Source organism: Solenopsis invicta, chromosome 11, assembly GCF_016802725.1.
Source record: "Solenopsis invicta isolate M01_SB chromosome 11, UNIL_Sinv_3.0, whole genome shotgun sequence".
Lineage (NCBI taxonomy): Eukaryota > Metazoa > Arthropoda > Insecta > Hymenoptera > Formicidae > Solenopsis > Solenopsis invicta.
Genome location: NC_052674.1, coordinates 7436049 through 7456530, shown reverse-complemented (window position 1 = coordinate 7456530; position 20482 = coordinate 7436049). Strand labels below are relative to the sequence as shown.

The following is a 20482-nucleotide window of genomic DNA, read 5'->3' as shown; positions in this document are numbered from 1 at the left end:
TAATAACCATGGTAATCGATATCAAAAATACCAAAGCAACTACTTCCAATATTTTATTAAACGAAGAATTATACTAAGTATTCTAACAATTTTATATAATTTTGCAATGCAACGTACAAGAATTAATTCATGTAACTTTCTCTTCGTACTGGCAATTATTATAATTTCGTAACAGCAAATACGTGATCGAGGTTCGCAGCATTAATCAAAAGTAAATGAACGACTCTTTACCGGATCTTCAGTCTTTCCTATTCCTACGTAGAAGCGTATGTACGTACGAAACAGCGGATATTAACCGCGGTCTAACCGATTTAACGTAGACACATCGAAAGAGTCCGTAATTCTCGATTCAATGATTCACGACGTACCAGAGGCGTGTGGATCGTGGGAAGGTTCCGCATGGCGGGGCACGTGAAAATAATTTATTACACCATCACAACTGTAATGCTCGGCCAGATAACATATTTTAACTTCGCCGCTTGTTGGATAGCTGACACTTAAGCGAGTAGTCTAATTACAAGTATCTCCGTCCGCAATTAGCGGGTCATGTTTAATTATGACTTTGCATTTTGTGTTCTTCGTGATCCGAAAATTCCCTTCATGCATGCCAATTTTGAGACGACGTCAAGTACAATAACGTGATAATTAATTGTAAATATGCGCGAACATTCCGCATTTTGCAAGCGTCAGGAACGACAAAGATTGCATATATTACGCGCTATTGACGTATGCTCGCGATTTCTATTTCTTTTTAACGGCGTTTTTTGTCCAACCTAAGAAATCCTTGAACGAGTATATCCTTACAGTTATATAACTATGTGACGGTATAATCAACAACGTAATAAGCTATTTCCTTACATGTAAAATTTCCGATCTTTGATTTATTTTTAACTTATTCATGTCAATTTAATTATATAAATTTAAAAATTAATATAATTATAGAATTTTTTAATTAAGCACATATTAAGAAATTCAATCGTTAGATTTATTACAAATTCAATGAGTCTAAAATTTATATAAGTTAAAGATCCAGGAAATCCGAGAAATCTTTTAATCCTCCCAATAAAATATTCTTATCAAACAAAATAATTTAAAGATTGAAGAAATAAAACATTCGCGTAAACTTTTTATTCAGAAATTGAGAATTAGAATAATTGAAATAATTCTAAGAATAATTTCCGAATATTAAAAATGCTTTTGGAACTGCCGTATTCTTGCTGATTGTTCGTCGAGAACTTTGAATACACCACGACATCGTGATATCGCCACCACGTGGTGCACAGATAAGACCCACGTGTATCGGTACCCGTATCGCAATTAGCGCGCATTTACCGCCAGCATATGCATATCATGTAAACATGATTTGGTTCTTTGGAGCAGTGTATTGCCATTACTATTGTCTTATGACATTAAGTTAAAATAAAATTATCTATATAGTCATCACATGTTACAATAAAAACGGCTTTTAAATAATATTTTACTTATAGATATTGCACCCTGCATGTAAATTGAGATTCCACTAAAAATTTCAATATAATATACATTATAATAAGACACATCTAATTTTATCGCTCTCTGAGAGAGTGTCTTTTTCAGATTTTTCACTAAAATTCAGAAAAGCGAAAAATTATTCCAAAGTTAGAAACACATTAACTTGACTGATATACTATTTTTACCAATTTATTTTGCAACGCCTACACCTTTGTCACACGGCAACAATGCACCTTGATGCACTTTAAAAATTATTCTCGATAGGATCTCGATAATCACACACACGTGTGAGTCACAGAATATATAAATATAGTAAATCAATAAGCGAGCATATTCAATTCGCTCGCGCACGGCTATAGACGAAGGAAATATCGTGCGGATGGATAAAATGTCTGACCTGCTGAAGATGTCCTTTAGCTCATGCTCGGACACGAACTGGCCCAGGTTCGCCACGAAGAGGGTGGAGCACTGCGCATTGCTGACGGCTATGTTCGGTTGTGACGAGGGTGATCCGACTGGTGACGCCAGTGCTGGCGACGGTAGAAAATGAGGCAGCGACGCGTGTATCGACGTCAACGTCGTAGGATGCGGCAGGGACATAGGCGCCTGGAAAATATAAATACTTCCGTTACTCAGCTCGCTCCGTTCAACCATGAGTAGTCAGTCTGCTCGCACAGATCGACGCATTTGCGTCAATCCGCCCTATCTTTCCTAGCTCTACATTTGTCCCATCGACAAAAAATCTTTTTAAACAAAATATAAAGTCTAAAGGTCGTCGCAATGTGGGAAACATTTTTCCTTAACCGAGGAGAACATTGGTGCACGTATCCTTTGTAAAAGTACAGGTGTTCCAAAGAACTAGAATCTAAGAGAAATTTAAATTGTGTGTATCCTGTGTAGTTTAAATTTAAATATGTATCTAGTTTTTTTTTTTTTGCTTGAATATATTTGCATTAATGGGCCAACATTACGCAACAAATCTTTTTTATAATAATGGCCTTAAATTGTACATTACAAATCAGTTTAAAAAATAATTAATTCATATTACTTTTAATTGCAGATTAAAGCATACTTATTGATAATTTTTTCTTCCGTTTTTAAATCTCCTTGTGCTTAGTTGCGAAATCACTCTAGTACTTTTTTTATCGAGACAAATAATGACTGACCTAGCTAGCCAATTACATAGAAATAAATTATGTAATATAAAGAAACGCAGCAGATTTCTCATCTAATAGTATATAACAATTTATTTGTAAAAGAGATATCATCAACATAAAAGGAATGATTCTGAATCATTTACATCGAATATCGTTATTAGCTTATCAAAGCTATGAGAAATCTCACCAACGACATTCTCGGTTTCATCAAGTCATTTGAAAACGCATTTAATCGAGTTTGTTCGTAAAAGATATTCAACTTAATAAGTTCCGACGTTATTGCAACCAAGTTCTCGGTTCGTTATTCCTCGAGTGGATATCTCGAGATTCGCTTCCTTTTTACTTCCGTTAAAGGAAAAGCAAGATGCGTACGGGAAAAAGGAAATAATAGCTCAGCAGTCCGGGCTCGAGAGCTTTCGATTTATCAAACGTTCAATGCTACGGATTTTCTCTCTCTCACGCGGATAAATTCGAGAGAAAAATATTGGCAATTCTCTCAATTTTAGTAATAAGAATATTTTGTGTTTGAGATTTTGTATAAGCTGTATAAAAAGTTGACTTACAAAATTTCAATCATTTCTAAAAATTTCCTCACAAATCTTTTTAAAATTTTTGCTGAACTGATATTCTGTCATAAAATAAGAATTTCATATATCTTTTTTCGTGAAAAATTATTTTGAAATATTCATGTATTGCAAACCAGAATACTTTTACAAATAATTTTATAAAGTTCTTTATCTGTAAAGGCATCAGTATTAAACAGGAAAAAAGAAACATGAACTTAGAGAATTTTAAGTATCAGAAACTTTAAGATTGAACGATACAAGGGAATGATTTATAGATTTTAGAACTTTCTGTATAAAATGATAACCCTCCAGTAACAAAATGTCTCTCGAATGATTCGCGATTATACTTAAATATAAAAATGTTTATATTACAATAACTAAAAATATAAAAAATTCAATAAAGTCCAAAAAAATTAAAAAAACCTAACAATATAATTTTTGCAATGTTATTTACCTATAAAATCCCAAAATTTTTGAATTTATCAATAGCCTTAAAAAGTTCAGATACTTATCTCTGCCAACATTTTAGAATTTTTAATATCCAGAACTAAAGTATATTTATAGAAATATTGTATTCTGATCTTTTACCTTCGTATTTTTGATTATAAACCGTGATCCATTGCAACATATAACAAAATAATATTAACTTGCTTTTACAATATAAAAAGTCACATATGTACGCAATGCGATCGATAAAGTTCAGATCGTATCGCGTTTGTACACATTTGTGATTATACAGTCGCTTTATTCTCGCAGAAATCGGTAGAGATCTGTTTTAGGAGCAAATTGCGGCTCACAATCATTAATGCGTGACAGGTACCCATGTGAACCTGGCAAAAGCTCACGCGATATCAAAAATCAATAAAGTCGTATGATTTGGTGGATTGATATGACTGAATGGCATCGCCAATATTTTAAAAGTGATTGAAGAGATACGCAAACTCTATAACTTTTCCGATTCTTTCAGCTTGAAACTTCTATTGGATATTAATCTTTTCTTTTAGTGTGTGTATATATGTATATGTGTATATATATATATATATATATATATATATATACAGATAAGATATTTTAAAGTGTATCAAAAACTATATTAAGCTAGAAAGATCCCTTTTTCAACCATACATATGTTATAAAATTTAAACGGAAGATGAAATCCAAGACTAACGAAGACTCTGATATGGAAAATATATGTACCAAAATTTCTATATATTTTCTCATATCTCTTCATTTAACTTCATTTAACTCCACATACCTTTAGATTAGATGTTGCTAATTAACTAACATGTGGCTTATCGGTGTTACTTATGCACCTTACCCTTCATCTATCTTCATTAATAATTACGAAGTAACCCCGAATTGTAGATATCATCAACGTAATGTTCACAAGTTTTAAATACTCTTCCCAGCTCGTAAAATTAAAACGACGGAAAGTACGACACGACTAGAAAAAAAGTAAGCTATGGATTTATTAACGTCGGTCTACGGCGGCCATAATTAATCCATGTCGCGACAAACTACGGAGACATCGCAATAGCTTCGAAACTCCGCGATTCGAAGCTTGCGTGACATATACCCACACGAATACACGTTTCTGTATAATACGTGAGGACACGCAGTGCGACGACAAGTTGCACTATCGATTTTGTGATGATATAAAACGTAATGTTTGAATATGCTGGCTGATGTTATACACGTACTCCAAACAGATGTAATTTACAATAATCCGCATAATATTATTTATTATGGTTATCCTGTTAATGTTTTTATGTTTTTATGTTAATAGTTTTATGTAATATTTATACAAAGTTAGTTGTCATCACCGCATCAAATTTTAACGACGAATTTTTTGATCCAATTCCATCCAATACCAACCTTAAAATATAAACTATTAATATAAAACATTAATATTTTAATAATAACATTTGTTTATAGCAAATAACATTTTGAAAATAAAATTTTAGATGTTCAAGGAAACCTTATAATCTTTCAGTCTATTTCAACAGATTTATAATTTAAAAATTGATTATAAGTATTAACAATGAAAAAATTGATTTTAAATTCATCGAAAATTCAACTAATTATTCATGATGCGATAATGATAAAGTACTCTTTATATTCGCATAAAAAGCTTTGCAACAATAATATCAATATTTATTAAATATTTTTTCCGAAAATCTACAGATCTGAAGATTCATAAACTAATTCTAAAGATTTCACGCGAGATCTAAAAATGCAGAAATCCGAAGATTTAAAGCATCCAAAAAAAGGTATCCGAAAAACTAAAGCGCTAAAGAATTTAACACCCAAGAATCTAGAGAATCCAGGAGTCGAGAACCCAAGGCAGCCATGATCGAAAGCATGTTCGGCCCTTGAGCCCTCACGAATCTCCTTGTTACCATGTAAGAGTAATCGAGTATAACGATCATGTATCACTAACGTGCATCGGGGCGCTCGTCGGCGGCTCCAGAGCTTTGTCTGCAGATAGTCAAAGATAGGAACGTACGGGGACCTGAGGATGTAACGCCGGATGCACCAGCGTCGCATGTTGCAGCGTGCCCGGTAATTCGCCGGCTGTAGAGTACGCCAATGGATGATGCCACAATTCAGGACCACCGGGGAAGAACGGACTCCCTAGGTCTGCAATAGAGCATAGGATTAGATAGAGTCGCTCCCTTGAGTAATTAAATGCGCGGTTGTGAACCGCGTTTTACGCGCGTTCTTGCTCGCCAGGATGTCTACTGATACTAGAAATGCTAGAGACAAATTTTTATCTTGATATCGAATGCATCATAAAAATATTTGAATTTAACATACTGGCATTTCCCAATATAAAAGTAATATTAGCAAAAAAAGAGATTGATTAAAAATGATTACATTACATATATATCTTTTAATGAAATTGATAAAATTACTTGAAATTAAAAAATTTAAGTATAAAAGTGAAAAATAGGGCTCAGAAATTTATTAGAGATAAAAATATATCGGCATGTTAAAAATTTTGCTTATTAACACACAGTAGATATCTTGTTTATTATAACTATTTATATCAATCATTTAATACTTTGGGCAGCTTCTATGTAAAATTATAACTAAACATTATTAAATTTTTTTTTATAAAGAATTTTTTTAAGTTTATCTATTTCACCATTTCATCACACGTTACCTTTCACATAAAAGCTGCCTATTGATCTTTGCTATAACAAAACTAATGATATTTATTATTAACAGGTCACAGAACCGTGTTACTCGCAGTCAAAACAAGTTATTTAAATATCGCATAAAAATGTATCAGGTTCGAGGTGAAACGCATTTTCCAACGCGGCCAGAAAGGTCGCACCAATTTGCCGCGCAAATTATTTCAGCATTGTAATCATCGTGGTATTTTCAACGCACTCTTTATAATGAAGAATACGCAAAATTATGTCATTCTATTCGCGATCGAGATATGTATGTGACGTAAAAACATGAAACATTAATTCAGGTTACAAATGTTTGCTCATGGTCGAAGGAAAGTGGAGGCAATTTGATCGACATTTTGTGAGACTAGTGATTACAATCGATCCAATTTACGATATATATTCTTTTTGTTTTTACTAAAAGTTACGAAGATGTACGAAGATGGAAACGATAATTATGGTACTTGAGGATTTTCGTAAGTTGGATGATGAGATTAAAAAAGATTAATGAAAGCTCAGACGTATTAAGGATTATCTTGATTTATGTGTGACTATAAGTTGCAATGAAATAATAATTATTATATAAAAGTCATATATAAATTAGATGTACATCGATATATATTATATATTAAGTTATTAAGTATCACAATTTTATATGATGAATTAATATTAATACAATTTTTATTAAAATCAATAAATTTAAGTAGCAGATTTATGTAAATTGCAAAAAAATTTCAGATCTTTATTTTGCTATATAAAATCTATATTTTTTCTTGTAACTTAATAAATTTATTCATGTTTCAATTTTATTTATATATTTACTTTTCATTTATCAACAAATAATAAACTTATTTTTATAAATAACTAGTAAAAATTCATTTATCAGTTAAGTAAAATTTAAAAGCTTCGTGTCGCGAATATTGCCACTCCAGGGAGCACCACGACGCATATTATTCGCGGTGTAATGGCAGAGTATAGTGCGCCATCGAGCGTAATCGCCGACGGCACGACATGAAAAAAATGGTCTTCTTGGAAGCCGGTAAATCGCTGGAGAGGGAGTTATGATTAGGCGTTACGAACCAGTGACAATGGTAAACCGAGCATCTTCCCAAGCGATTCATCGACCGAACCTTCGTTTGCGACTTCGTTTGCGACACTGATCTTGTTACGTAATTCATAATATTTACATTGTTTTCCTCAAAACGTTCCAGTTTCTAGTTATTTAAATCTAATTTCCAAACACCTTTCACTATCAACTTAACAGCACAATCTAACTGCACGGTTTTTCTATCATATGAAGAGGTTCACATGATGAAAATGCTAGCAATCTTTGTAGAATACTTTTTGTCCGTACTTTTTTTTTGTTAATACTCGCGTTCTCGATTGCTATTGCAAATATGAAATCGCAAGAAACTTCATCAACGCAAGTCAACGCAAAGTTTGCTTCTGCGTGAAACCACGCCTTTCCGGTCACGAATGCGCAATTACTTCGCTCTACTATTTTTTTTTATCCTTTTTTTACTGTATGAATTGCTAGAGCCACAGTGGTAAATGTATAACAAAAAGCTCTTTCATACAGCCATGTGCCGCGATTGAACATCGCAAAACTCGCGTCACTTGCTCGCGTATGTCAGCACGATCAATTAGGCGGCGGCATTGCATGTGTATTCGATCTATTTCTTTCGATGACAAGTAAGCTGCAATCATGCATAGATCTTAACGCAAGATAAAAATATCTTTGACATAAATACATTTGCATACTGAAAGTTGCAATAATGTATCTCAATGTTCTCTGTAATAAATAAAAGTCGATACACAATTCGAATGCTCTCTATTCATATAATTACAATTTAATTCCATTATTGATTTCAATCGAAATTACTTTCAACATTTTTTAATATTTCCTTATTATCAATTGTAATTACGTTTATTTCAATTGTAATTACCAAATAAAAGTTAAATTATAAATTATAATTTTTGATATTATCAGTATTATATGATACAGTGAATTCTGATTAAATTAGTCATCGATTAATCAACGATGGTTTATTCTTAAAAATGTTGAAGTACAAAAATAAAAAATAAATAATTGGCACTTTAATTGTAGAAAATGGCATAATTGGGTCATAAAATATTTCTGATTACCCCTCCCAATTAACTAAAATCCTTTCCTCCTTTTCTTCTGTTATCTTTGTTATAAATTAATTTCCAAATTATGTTAAAAGATGTTACTATTCTATATGCATGGAAGCTAATTATATCCACAACGGAAATCGCATTGTTTCCATTTGCAAACCAAAATTTTTATGCGTTTAACAAGAAAATTACAGCAATTTAATTCTTCGAAAGTTGAGCTATTGTAAATCCCACGAAATCTCCTGAGATTCATATCCCCCCTTCCCTCGAGCAAAGAACTTTGTTTCCATTAAAATGTGAACGTTCGCCAACAGAAGCCACTGCATAAGCCCTTACGTGTATACGTCTGCCACTCGGTATGTTTTAGTCCCTGCCAGGACTGTGCACTTTATTGATTCTAGGCTGACCTCCGATTCGCATGGCGAAGCACATACAGGCTCGAGTAAACGCGTACCGTCTAGGTAGAGAGAAAGCTTTCACTGTTACCGACGATCAAACTTTTTTTATTTTCTTTCGATTTATTTTGCAAACGACGAGTGAATCCAATAAATTGGAAAACAACACGTTGCCTTCCAATTTATTCAACTATAAAAATATGAATTTATTACGCAATTAAACATATTTATGAACAATGATATTCCATTCTCTGCATTGATCCCTAAATTGAGCTTCATAAAGTTGAAAATAAAATAATTACAAGATAACAAAAAAATAAAATGATTGATCAAAAGACTTGGTTAGACTTTTGCACACATATTAAACCGCATATTTAACATATTTTTAATTAATTCATAATCAACTGTTTTTAGTTTCAGTCATGCGCTCTTTCATTTTTTTGAGTAATAATGCAATTTGAACAAGAGTACAACAAGCGTAGCGTATATAGCATCGTGATACAGTATCATGATAGATTTATAGATGACATATGTTCTCCTACTGCCTTCCTTCTCTCTGCGAAATAATTCTCGTGCACTCGTTAATGAAAGTTACGGTGAAACATTTCATTTAACACCTCTCACGCGTTCATAAAGTGTCCTCGGATCATTGCTCAGTAAATATTCATTTGCACAATACGCTTTTTCTTCGCGACGCTTATAACCGAGATTAATCCGAATCTTAGAAATATACTTTACAAGACTCACTATTGTTTTCAAACTGCGCATTGTATTTGTTAAATATTTACTTTTAGCGTGTATTTTCCAGTGTTCAAAATTCATGTGAAGTATATTACCGTGTATATTTCTATTCAATTAATAATTGCAATAATGAATTGGAGATTTTTTTGCCTTATTCGTCATGTTCGTAAACTTTGTCGTTAATAATTGACAGCGTTAATAGTCATTTACTGATATAAATTAAAATTTCCATATCAGCAATAAAAGAAAAATTAGAGACGTAAAATATTAAATATCTACTATAATTTATCAATATGTTGCTCACACTCCATTAGCACGTTTACAATTATGTGTTTTATATTGAAAATACGTATTACGTACATCTCCCTCAATTTATTGCTCAGTGACATCTGCTGTTGGTACGCTATTTTCGTGTGATCTCTGTTTTTCTCTATATTTCATTGCATTATTTAAATTAATATATCAAGATTAATATGTTTATACAATAAGAAATTAACAAGCCCAACGTATGATAAAATGAAAGCGCAAATAAGATTTTACGTCGGTTTACAAATAAGTTATTTCAATATTTGTTATTAACTTCATACGCTAACAACAACATAAGTACAAACCAGTATATTTCGAAAAATAAATAACTTCAGTGAATTATTCGATATGAATCAACTGGACTCATTTTGCTAGGTAGCACGAGAGAAAGAGATTCTTAGAAATGTATATCCATTAAAAAAGAACGTATATAATAAATATATAATTATGAGAATTCTTCCGGCACGAGTAAATGTAATTGTTAAATTGTTTATTGTCGTCGACCACGCGAAACGTAAAACTTACAGAAGTCAGCAATTATTTTCGAGCACGTGCCACATTCATACGCGAATAAAAAATGAGATATATATATATGCAATAAAAAAAAAAAAAATTTCTTACGAGAAAGCAGACCTTTCTGAAAGGAACGTGCAGTTTTTATATCGATTCTAGACCGTCATTTGTGACACACGCAACCCTCGCAACTACGCGAACGCACGTGGCCTTTCGCACGAACCTATACCTACAACACCTTGGCGTCGCGTCTCGAACTCCACGTAACGCACATATGCGGATCTATGTTAGGGCTAACGTTATTGCGGTGCGGCTCTACACCGACATCGCGCGGGGGCTCCGGCAGCGTGCGAAAAGCCAACCGAGCATACCATTTTCTAGCGGGAAAATACAGGCTGCATTCCTCCGCGCGTAGATAATGCATAATACGTCTGAGCACGCACGGTCAAACGTGGAAAACTCGGTTAAATGGACCATGAATTTCGGAGCGTACAATCAACGTGCGCATCTTCTCGCCGCGCGATTCTTTGAGTCTTAACGACAATTTATTGCGTTAATTTCGTTGCTGTTGTATTTCACCTCTGTATGATTTTAATCTCTGGAAAGAATAGTAAATTTACAAATGATATTAAAATCTTACAATTGCGAAAAATAATAATAATTTATCTGAGAGAGATAAAAAGTAGATAAGATAAGAAAAAGAAACACGATCGACCTGCATCTAATAATCGTCATTAAAAGATGTATCTGTATATTTGGGATACTTTGTAATTCGTCCATTAAATTACAGCCTACATAGAAAAGGTACGTTCGTGCGGCTAGTATATTCAACAAAACAACCACCGCTAGTCGTGTAGATTCAATTTAACCTGATTATTTCTTACGACTATTCTCCTCTATAATTCACAGCAAACAGTTTAGGTGGCGATCATAAATTTTATTGAGCTCGCGCGCGCAACTTTTGATATACAAGAAGCCAGTGTCTCTCAATCAAAAATTTGTCTTAACATCAGCGATGTATTCCTCATAAATATTTCCTAAAATATGAAGTTTCTTATACTCATTTCGCATTAAATTTGAATAATAGGTTCTTCAATCTCTTTAAAATGGACTTTTCCTCAATAAAAATATCAGAGTGATTTAACGTTTATTACCATAAACTTCAACATTGCATATCCTTGTTTGAAAGATTTAAATTACAATTTTATTATAAAACTTATTTATAATTAATGAAAAATGATATACTTGTCATTTATTACATTTTTTAATTTATATAAATAATTTTTCTCTTTAAAATTAAAAAAGACTATACAATGCGTATATATATAATAAATGTATACGCAAAATTCCTATAAGTGAAATATTTACAATGTCAATCGCTACAAAACCATCTTTGATTAATTAAATGATGCTCATGCAAATAGAGTTGAGAATCACCGTAAAAAGCTAGCATACCGACGGAATTTTCTTTCTTGCCGCTTTTGCATGATCAAAGTGCAGAAACTTCCCGTATGAATCACATTTTATCATCGATACGAACATACAGCGCAAAGTGAATGGTAGCTGAAGCCGTTACGAAATCTGTGCCAAGTTACTGTTGTACCGTTGAACTAAACATATTTCTATATGTTTCTATAATCTCAGAAATAAAACAGCTATGAAAATAGCAATTTAAAACGCTTTCGTTACAATATTTTCTCTCTTTCACAAAAAGAAAAATCCAAGAATTTTTTTATATTTATAATTACTTGTTACTTGTTTTCAAAAGCGAGAGCCTTTCTTCACGTTGAAGATTACTTCACCGGTATGTCACTATGTAAATTTACCTCAAGATATCGTTTACATTTAAATTCGATTTGGAGGCAACGAATTACTTCGGATAAACTCAAAGCCGAGGTCTTGTGCTTCTCGAAACATAGAAGAGGGAAGTTCGACGAATATAATTTCGAGAGTTTAGAAAGTGTTGGCAACGACGAATTCTAAAATCTATCAGCCCAGAAAGCATCTGTACATAACTTTTATCTTTCTTAGAAATGTGCATGCAATGTCTTTACACAGTAAAGATCAATACTTTCTCATTTTTAATGTACATTAAATGTCTTCGCAATTATATTTCTCATTAAATCTTTATTAAAGAAAAATCCAATCTGTATTCGTCGAAGAAACTTTTATTACTTATTCATCACTCTATAATGATAAAATCTATATAATTCTAAACGTAACGTATCGGATAATTAAAGTAATTTAAACTAATTACTTCAAAAATTGACATTTTCTAATCTGTCATTAAATTAAAATTATCTATTAAAGATTATTCATTCATAAGTGATTTTATGAGAAAACAAATTGAATATGTGCTCGACTAAAATTGATTAAATGTGACAAGCTTTCATTAATTATTTCTATAATTTCATTTTTTCAATTTTTATTCAGTGTCTATGAAGGTAATCCCGTCGAAGCTACGTTTGGCAGTCGATTATGTCTTATTGACGTGACTTGGCGTGTGGTGCGGAGAAATTGGGTCATCGTACGAAATTGCTACCACCTAAAACGAAATTATTCCGCAAAATTTCCCCGCGTTGGATACGGTCTATTTGCGCGATATTAAGTCGCGAATGCCATTAACGATTGGTTCCAGTCGAGGAGGATGGTACTACTAATGTTTAGATAATTAAATAATCAATTCGCCATTTCGAGTATACCACAAAACGTTTGCCAAAATCTCCATTAGAAAATTACTCGGATTATATGGCATTATTATCCAAATTATCTTACAATATATAATTTTTTTCTGTAGTCTTTTATTAACTCTCCAAAGATTTCACAATTAATGTGAAAATAACATCTTTAAAAAAAATTAAGCAAAACTAGAAATTTTTTCGCCAATGCAACATGATTGATAAATTAGTGACACAATTAAAACTTGAAATACTTTTTTAAGTATATCTGTCATTTTATACTTAAAACAATCTACTAATATGCTGAAATCCCTCAACCTTATTATATCACGAAGACCATTATAACTGTAGCTCGAGTTCATTCGTCACTGGCACAGGTAATAAATCACCGCTTGGCGGATGATGCGTTCGGATATTATGGAAATAAAGACGATCTTATATTCTATACAAAAATCAGACAGCGCCCGAGACAGCAAAATTTATCATAGTCGCTGTTTCTTCGGAAACTGATGCGTTTTACGTCCGTCCGGCAAGTCTGTTTCCGCAATGTGACACAAATACATATTTATTGCGTGCGCAAAACGCGCACGTAGCCCGTAAACGTGCAGACCTTCGAGATTTATTCAACTTTATTCTGCTCCTCTCGTTCCATTACCCGTGATCGATCCGCGAAATATATATGTCCATACATATGTATACTCTCTTGCTTGACCATTCATGGCCACGCTTTCTCTGTTCATTTTTTTGTATATCCCGAGTAAATATACAATTGACAATGCGAAATAATCATGTTGTGATATGTTTATAACTTGTCTCACAATTTTCAATCCTTCGACCATTGATTTTGAGCTTATAATATAATAATTTAAATGTGAACAATTATTATGTTTACCGAATAAGTTTTATCTGATATAATATTATTTGCGATATTTTTTTTACATACAAAATATCTCAAAAATACAAAGAGTATAAGAGATTTATATAATTCTAATTCATATTTATCGGATAATATATTATAAGTTTTCTTATCATTCTCCACTCACATCTACACCGCGCAACGTAGACGGATGACTAACAATTCTTACAAATATTCTTACTGTTATAGCTCTTAATGTATTGATAACGGAAACACGAGAATGTATGATTAAAATTTATACCCAAGGAATACCTCAAAAGAATGCATGCCCATATTAAACATAACCATCCAACAACGATAAAAGTACGTAGGTACAAATATATTTTTTAAATATTAAAACCTCATTATTATCAGAACATTAATTTTATATGAATTAACAAAGGCATGTAATATCTAGAAAAATTGTTCATTCCATTTTAACTAAATTAAATAATTTATAAAAATAAATCAATTTTATTTTAACCAAGAATAAAATTTTTAACAAAAAAAATATATTTTATAAAATGTATTAAATATATAGTAAATAAAAAAAACAATAAAACATAAAATAATTTTTAGAATGTATATGTATGAAACTTTTTGAACTACAGAACTTTTCTACAGAAACTGTATATGTATTAAACTTTTCTAAAATATCGAATTTTTAATAGTCGTTTAATAATTTAAAAACTTAAATAAAGTACAAATAAAAATAGATAGGTGGATAAATAAACAAATTTGAGTTAGACCAACACATCACGAGAACAAAGAACAGTCTAATGTTGATTGAGAAAATAACAGCGCGTTGACTTTAAACGGATTCGCAGTACTATAGTCGCCGCGGAAATCGGAGATTATCTATACTCGACACAGATGTTATTATTATCGTCGATCTTGCGCCGTAATAAGCACGATAATTTGCGCAACGTAAGCGCCATTGTAACCACATACCGTGTGTATGTTACCTGTATATATACTCGATGTACACACCTTGCGTTGCAAAGCGATATTAATCGCGAAGGTTTACCGCGAAAAACCCCTTCGTACTTCGATCGATTGTCGTACGATTCTCGATGACGAGATTTCAGATCCCGTCGCGGGGGCTGGTGGAGGGGCGGGGGAGGGTACGTATGTAAAAAAATCCTTTTGAAAAAAAATAGCCGAGTGACAACAGGAAGTGGGACACTTTGTAGTCGGTGCAGTGGGTGAGAAATAGTAAGTGAGACGTATCCAGCAAGTGAACGAGTGGCGGTGCATACTTACGTCCCGTTAAAGGGTGCATCAGAGCGGGGTGCGAGGTGGCTGCTGCAGCGGCTGGTTGCTTGGGTTTGCTAACCTTTGTGTTACTTTTTGCAAATTCCAAACGTATGGTTTGTGGCATATCAGGATCGAATCTAACCCCCTGCTGCAAATAGATTCCCTAAATTAGTAAATCGGGAGCACACGTGGATGGGTGGTGGTAAGTGTAGTAAGGCAAAAATGAGAGAAAGAAAAAAATGAGAGAAGAGAGCGATAGTGGAGGAGAGCCCTTCTTTCGTCACTAGCTCATGTCGGATTAATCTTCCTCAAAAATAAAATTGCGTTTTTAGTAGATTCTACGTGTTTTTCTAGCTGTACTGTGTTTCTTTTCATAACAATTTCTTAAAAGTGATCTTTTCGTTGAAAGGCAAAGAGTTGTAAATTAACTTTTAACGATACAAAGGAGTTTCACATGTATATCTAACTTTAAACAAAAATTAACATATTTACGACGCATGGTAAAAATATTTGCCATTTTTTATTCGCCATTAAAAATTTATATAACAATTTATATAAAATTTATATGCAAAAAAAATTTTATACAAATGTAATATTTTTTATGCAAATTTCTACGCGGTTCTATTCTTATTAAATACTATAATAATATCCGCAGAAATATTGACAGATAATGCTATCCAACGTCGATCACATTTTCTGCAGTAATTTATTTTCCTTTAATATATTTCACTGGCATCGCTCATTTTGCATCGTAAATTTAACATGAAAGTGAGCCAGATTGATGTTTACGAAAATACGAACGTTAATCCATAAATATTTCATAAATCGTTGTCATCTAGATATGCAGTCAGAATAATTCGCTTCTGTTTATTTATGAAACTAACAATACTATATTGTCAAACTATACGAACAGAACAATACAACCAAGAGCATTTAAAGCTTACTACGTTCTCAATATGATTATAATAAAACAGAATAAAACTTCAATTATTTATTAAAAATCTTTGCATATAAATGAAAATGTATTGGTATCTTCTAAAAATATAACGTATATTTATCTGAGTATTCAACGTAATTCATTTACACAGACTGTATCTCAAATTATAGAAATTATTGATTTTATTATAAATGTCTTCATTCTGTCAATTATATCTTCGATCATAAATTATAAGAAACCTTGATAGAAACATTTTTTTTTTTTAATCTAAGAAATGCGCGATGGATTTTTCTATATAAAATTACTTTGCTGATTTATAAAGAGTAAAAGAATATCGGACGGATTCGAAAGCCGAATGCAGCGTTCAAACTCAGTACACGGCGGACATTTTGCGCGTGCGAAATCAAACCGAAAGGGCCGATCGAATCACAGGTGGCTAGCGACGAAAGTGATGTAGGTATAATAATAACATAGGATTACGCCAGGTAGAAGGGAAATTAGCACAAGGACGTGTAGACATGTATTCATGTATGTATGTGTCTGTTTCTCTCCTTGTACGTGTATTCAGAAGGTGGGCTCGTTAGTCCGTTCTAGGGTGTTTCCAGCGAACGTGTCCATCCGACAAAAGGATGTTTCTCTACGCGGTACGTACATACGTACGTAGTAGTATACCGTTGCTGTACTTGGGTTATATAACATTGCAGATTGCGTGAGGTCAGTTGCAACGGTATGGTAGAGCTATACGGGGTGACCAACTTAGCCAGAAAACTTGATCTGATTGCCGTCGTGCAACGAAAGCTGTAAAGCTATTCCGTGCCTGAATTGTATATAGATATATGCCAAAGTATATCGCGTGACGAGATACGAACATTTTTTTTAAATCAACGTTGATCACCCCGCAGATATATGTATTTACAGATACATATATACGCGTTACATATAAATACATTCATATAAACTTTAAATGATCAATACATGTATTCACAGATGTCGTGTGCAAAAATATTAAGATTGTTTCTCAGTTTCATACAGTTAAATTCAATGTCGTCTGTAAAAGTTTCAAAAATTTTTAATTTGTTTAATTCTAGGAAAATACAAGATCCGTAAAGATTTGAAAATTGAAATTCCAATTCAAAATTTAAGATATAACAAATATATTATAGTATACTACACTAAGAAAAAAAAATTTATTTTCTTTAGCAAAAGTCGTTTAACTGAGCATTTTTTAACCAAATACTTGATTTTTTTATAACAATAAATTTAATTACTTCTGCAAAATACATGTAAATAAAAACATATTGATCACATTATCTAGTTTTGTTCGGTACACTTTAATAAAATTATTTGTTGTTAAACAAAACATTCATCTTAGTGTTTAAATTTAAATTATCCCCTTTTCTTCGAGAAAATAATTTTTCAATAAAAAGATTGAATATCTACTTCTTTTTTATCATACTCTACTACAATTTGCAGATAATTACTTTCTCAGAGTCGGCGAATTTTTGAAATGTATTTAAATATATGTATATGCAACGAGATGATACTTGTCGGAAGGCAAACAACACCATATATAGATATATCAATAATGCCACACGGTGCAGCGTTATTACAATACGCCTTGGTACGTATACAGGTAGACAAAAGGTAGTACTACGTTTGGTCCCAATGAGAGAAAGAAAGATAGAGAGAAAAAGCTACGGTAGAAAGAAATGAGTAGTCAGATAGAGAGGTCTCGTGGATGTAATAACTAATGGAGGTAAGAGCTAGAGGTAGCATTAACCCGTGCCAGCTGGAGAATCTAAGGCAGGGTGGAGAGTCGTAAAGAAAAAAAAAAAAAGTACTGCCGGGCATATTTGTACGAGTGAGTGTCACTGTGTATGTATACTATATCAACCGCGCGTCAACCCTGAAACCCTTGCGAGAGTCTACCACCTTCGCCCCGACTTTTCCTTGCCTCGCGACGCCTGCGAGAAAAGGGCTATTACCTGCAGATCCTGCTTCGCCGCCTCTGCGCCTGCCCTCGTGTGAAAAGTCACGAATCCCACCGGCTGAAATGAGAAAAAAAAATACAACAAGAAGCATTTCTTTCGTCGCATCCACGATTAGCATCTTTCTCTTTCCCCTGGCGGGCGTTCATTACGCGAGCGCCTCATCACCGTCATTAGTTTGCCGACGAATGAGCTTAGAATCGCCAACGCGCTTCTGCTATTCGTATCATCGTTCTCATTTGGGAACGCTTGTCGCATCGTTCATAATAAGTGCCAGAGTGAGATAAACAGCTATGCGAAGTAATTCGTGATCATCACATAAAATATTAAAGACAGATTTCGTCTTCTCTTGTATTACTTCTCTGTATTATAATAATATTTTATGTAATTAATAATATGAAACTTTTCCAAAAACAATAGCTATATTAGAAATCATTTGATCTATTATTTAAAAAAATTAGAATCAAATATGTAATTCTTATTTAAATAAAATTTTGCAGTCTTTCTGTATTGCTGTTATCATATTTATTTTAAAAATAGGAATGTAAAAATTATAATATTGTTCGATAATCTGCCCCTTTCTTGCAAAATATAAACTATCGGTGACAGTACACAAATCATTTATATTGTTGAAAAATAATTATTTTACTCGTTTACGGCAATTTTATTTGTAATCTTACATCATAACAATATTTCATAAATACAAAAAAAGTATTCTATTATTGATATAACACTTATTACAGGAAATATTTTGCTGGCCAAAATTATTTGTCGGAATCATTGTCGCGCTCCCTCTCCCTCTCGTGCTTGCATCGCGCGTTGCATTTCTCAATATACACTCGTCATTTTATCTGCGCGCGCGCACCCGCTAATTTATTCGGTAGACGCCATCGATTCCATCGGTTTATACGAAATTAACGGAGCAACGAGGACGATGCGGCGTCGCGATGCGAAAACGCGCCGATCAATCCGCGCTAACGATCGCCCGTCAAGGCGAACCTACTGCGCTTCATAATGCATCGCGTGATTGCACCAGCTGCAATCGAAGGTGTTGATGCTATTGATGCGAAAGATAGAAATACCCAATCGTTAAACGCGAGAATTCGTTACTCGCGCTGCCGTTTACTTGTGCACCAGACCCCCTCGAATATTCATACATCCGAAAGAATAAAATTGGATCCCACTCAATCGAGTGCGTGCAATCTCGAAGCACAGAGACGCTTTGAGAGAGAAAAAGTTAGAATGCAAATAATATGTAGCAGTCCGTGAATTTGTAAAAAAAATTCCTCAACAATCTTATCTCTAAGCTCAATATCCTACAAACAATCAATAATTCTTAATAATGTTTTTAATATTATAATATTTATGCTAAACACTAAGTTTTTACCGACATTTTTTATCAACATTTCGATATTTCTGCAATATTGTAAAGAATTTGTCAAACAACATGGTTCATTAATTATTAATTAAATATTTGTAAAAGTTCCATAAAATAGTTTCATAAAAAATTCAGGTCCAGCCATAAATTCGCAGCCATGGATCTTCAGTTAATCGCGATTAAAAATAAAAACTGAAAAAAGCGGACGTGCCGCACTTTCGCCCATGTAACCAGGCATTCAATTCTCACAACTGAACGCGGCACGTGCACTACCGACTTGCGCCCATTTTTATTCCGTGGGGCACCAATCCATTTCGATCTCGATTCGAATATCAGGTACAGTCACGCTGGGCCCGCGTATTTCCTAGCGTGCATCGCGCGAATTCGCGGAATAATTCTTATCGAGACACGGAACACCCAAACGTAATATCGTCGTTTTGCCTTCGAGCGGTTTTTTATCGATACGTGCATCGTGATGCGATGTAGGTTAATGGTCATGCGTGCAGCGGCCACAGAGACGATCGATTTCCTTCTTTCTCTTGTGTTTTTCTCCATCCTTTTTATTTTTTTGTTGCTGTTGTCGCACACCGCGCTCTTGATGTAAACGCGAACCGGCACGGCGGCGGGCGACGCGACGTTCACGTATCGGCTTTTCTTCCGGGCATCGGTGTTCTTTGTGCCATGCCGCCGCGCGCGGCGACAACCCGCGCCCATATGCACCATGGCCATGTAAATGCGCATGCAATTATGCATGTAACCCCCCAGATACAGGCAAGTAAAGGCGCCACTTCGCACAGGGTGCAACGCGGTCATGTATAATCGAAGGGCCTGGAAATTATGATAATGCTTACGTCGAGGATTTTTT

At 33.5% G+C, this 20482-nt stretch overlaps 1 protein-coding gene across 3 annotated transcripts in view; it reads right to left on the bottom strand.

Annotated features, from left to right (window-relative positions):
• Positions 1 to 20482, bottom strand: part of LOC105195853 (protein couch potato) — an 88914-nt gene that overhangs the window by 21986 nt on the left and 46446 nt on the right. For all 3 annotated transcript variants that reach the window (XM_026132565.2, XM_026132567.2, XM_026132569.2), the window contains exons 4-7: positions 18237 to 18299; positions 15321 to 15462; positions 5721 to 5854; positions 1889 to 2097 (exon numbers count right to left, since the gene is read on the bottom strand). In XM_026132565.2, coding sequence (XP_025988350.1) covers positions 1889 to 2097; positions 5721 to 5854; positions 15321 to 15462; positions 18237 to 18299 — 548 coding nt within the window. The remainder of the gene's footprint in view (positions 1 to 1888; positions 2098 to 5720; positions 5855 to 15320; positions 15463 to 18236; positions 18300 to 20482) is intronic.